Below are 2,731 nucleotides of genomic sequence, written 5' to 3'. Positions count from 1 at the left end.
CTACAAAAATGCCACCGTGTTTTGATAGATTTCGGTTTCACCTAAACCGAAGTATATTATGCGAGTTTAAATAGCATTTTTTTACTAGTGAAGGGACCTATTTGAGATTCTTGACGAAAATAGAGACTTATTGAGACATTAAACCTAAATTTTATCCGTCTTTTCTCTCTCTCAAAGGCTTTTCACACTACCTTAACGTGAAAGACCCCTATCCAGTTATGTTCAATTAAACAAAATAAATTGGAAAAGATTGAACTTTTTAGATACATAAAAGGTCAATCCTAACATGCAAACATCATCTAATCATGTTTTACGACCAATAATTTTCTAGTAAATACTATTTTCGTTTTCAACCTATTTATAGTTTTGTTGTCATCTCATCACATCAAATAGGTAAATAAATATTTCAAGAATCTAGGAGTGAATAATATGTATACCACGTGACGAAAATTCTTCAATGTACGGCTCTCGTGAAAGAAACTTTATATTAGGACTTCAAAGACATTATTTGAGAAAAGAGCCATCAAATTAACCTGGTGATATTTCTGAGACAGCCATGGACGCACCAAAGTTTCAGTTGCACATAGCAATGTACCCATGGTTTGCTATTGGACACATATCAGCATATCTCCACCTTGCCAACAAATTAGCCAAAAGAGGACACAAAATTTCCTTCATCGTACCCAAACGAACAAAGTCCAAAGTGGAACATTTCAACCTCTATCCACAGTCAATAACCTTCATCCCCATCACCATTCCCCTGGTTGATGGCCTTCCTCCTCATGCAGAAACCACTTTTGATGCTACCATTTCTTTAGGCCCTCTCATTATGACAGGGATGGATCGCACTGAGAAGGACATTGAACTACTCTTACTTGAGCTGAAACCCAGCATTATTTTGTTTGATTATACATGTTGGATACCGAACTTGGCTCGGAGCTTAGGGATCAAGTCTGTTCATTACATAACCCTAAGCATGATATTTGAGTCTTACATGGAATGCATGGAAAAGCAATTTAGGGAAAAAAACATAGCGTCACGTGAGCTGAATGTGTTGAATCCTCCAGCAGGGTTCCCAGATCCTTCCATCAAGCTTCAGGCTCACGAGGTTCGACAATTAACTAGGATCGTGAATTCAGAATTTGGCAGTGGTGTTCGTTATTATGAACGCATCAGCACAAGCACCAGATTAGCAGATGCAGTGGCATTTAGAAGTTGCAGAGAAATTGAGGGACTGTATGTTGACTTTCTCGAAAGTTCATACGGAAAGCCTTTGTTGCTTTCAGGGCCTGTCATACCTGAGCCACACACATCCGCTTTGGAAGAAAAATGGTCTGAGTGGCTTTCAAGATTCAAGGAGGGATCTGTGGTGTACTGTGCTTTTGGAAGTGAATGCAGACTGCATCAAGATCAGCTCAAGGAACTGCTGCTGGGTCTTGAGTTAACAGGTTTTCCATTTTTTGCAGCTCTTAAAGCCCCTGTTGGATTTGAGTCTGTTGAAGAAGCTATACCAAAAGGGTTCAGTGAGAGGGTTCGAGGAAGAGGCATTGTTCATGGGAGTTGGGTTCAGCAGACACTAATTCTTGACCACCCTTCTATAGGGTGCTTCATTACGCATTGTGGGGTTGCATCTTTGCTAGAGGCCCTTGTGAGCAAGTGTCAGATTGTGGTGTTACCAAATTATATTGATCAGCTCCTTAATGCGAAGATGATAAGCAGCAGCATAAAGGGTGGTGTTCAAGTGGAGAAAGGTGAAGAAGATGGTTTGTTCACCAAGGAAAGTGTGTGTAGTGCTGTTAAGACTGTGATGGATTTGGAGAGTGAGGTTGGAAGGGAGGTCAGAGAAAACCATTTAAAATTGAGAAATCTCTTACTCACCAAAGATTTGGAGAACACTTACTTTGATAGCTTTTGTCTCAAGCTTCAAGAATTAGTTGGGTGATATTCAAGTCTCAAACCATGGCCTGTCAACCATGACCAATTTGATTTTAGTTTTTACTTATGTTTCGGCTGTAATAAACCTCATCAACTACTTCATGTTGAACTTGTTAACATGCATGGATATCTTTTGCAGATTTGATTATATTATGTGGAGTGAGCTGTGTTATGATACGTCATTATCACTCACCCAGATTCTCAAAATGGCCATTTTCTTGAACCTGGTGGCTGTGGTTGATTTGATTTCTTATTTCAATGCAATAATCCTTTGTTAGTATGCTTGAATCTATATTTGGTTCAATGAACGAAATGTAGTTTAGTTTAGTAAGCATAGGGTAAAAGAACTTTCTTTCCATGGTTGTATTTTGAATGAATGAAATATCTCTATTTTCAATCATGACATTTTGCAATGGTGATCACTTGTCAACAATCATCAAACCACAACGCTGTGAACACAATCCTTGAACCACTATAAGGGTATCTAACGTTACTGAAATTAGAAAGTGAATATTTGTTTTTTTTAGAAACTTCAAGAAAATTAAACAGATAGTGGTTTTCGGAAATCATCTGAGTAGGTATTTATTTTGAAACATTGTTTGAATGTAAACCATAAATATACCAACGTGTTAGAGACAAAGGGAAAACACCTCAAGTTCAAAACATATGTAAGCAAATATACACAATCACAACCAAAAAAATCAGGGAACAACCTAAATTCCAAACTCAGTCTCAGTTTTAAATCCACCGAACATAACATGCAGCACTAATTCAGCAACTACACAGAAAATGAAGA

The 2,731-nt window shown here is 37.9% G+C and overlaps 1 protein-coding gene across 1 annotated transcript; it reads left to right on the top strand.

The window, feature by feature from the left end:
* The first annotated feature begins 531 nt into the window (after positions 1-531).
* Positions 532-2,227, top strand: LOC106780203 (UDP-glycosyltransferase 79B30-like). The gene has a single exon (XM_014668463.2). The coding sequence runs from the start codon at positions 557-559 to the stop codon at positions 1,940-1,942; it is 1,386 nt and encodes a 461-aa protein (XP_014523949.1). The 5' UTR covers positions 532-556; the 3' UTR covers positions 1,943-2,227.
* Positions 2,228-2,731: the final 504 nt, after the last annotated feature.

This window comes from Vigna radiata, unplaced genomic scaffold (genome assembly GCF_000741045.1).
Source record: "Vigna radiata var. radiata cultivar VC1973A unplaced genomic scaffold, Vradiata_ver6 scaffold_377, whole genome shotgun sequence".
Taxonomy (NCBI): domain Eukaryota; kingdom Viridiplantae; phylum Streptophyta; class Magnoliopsida; order Fabales; family Fabaceae; genus Vigna; species Vigna radiata.
The sequence above is the reverse complement of the archived record's forward strand: the minus strand, read 5'-3'. Positions and strand labels throughout refer to the sequence as shown.

Excerpts from the sequence above, each read along its gene's own strand:
- LOC106780203 (XM_014668463.2), top strand. The coding sequence starts at position 557 with ATGGACGCACCAAAGTTTCAGTTGCACATAGCAATGTACCCATGGTTT.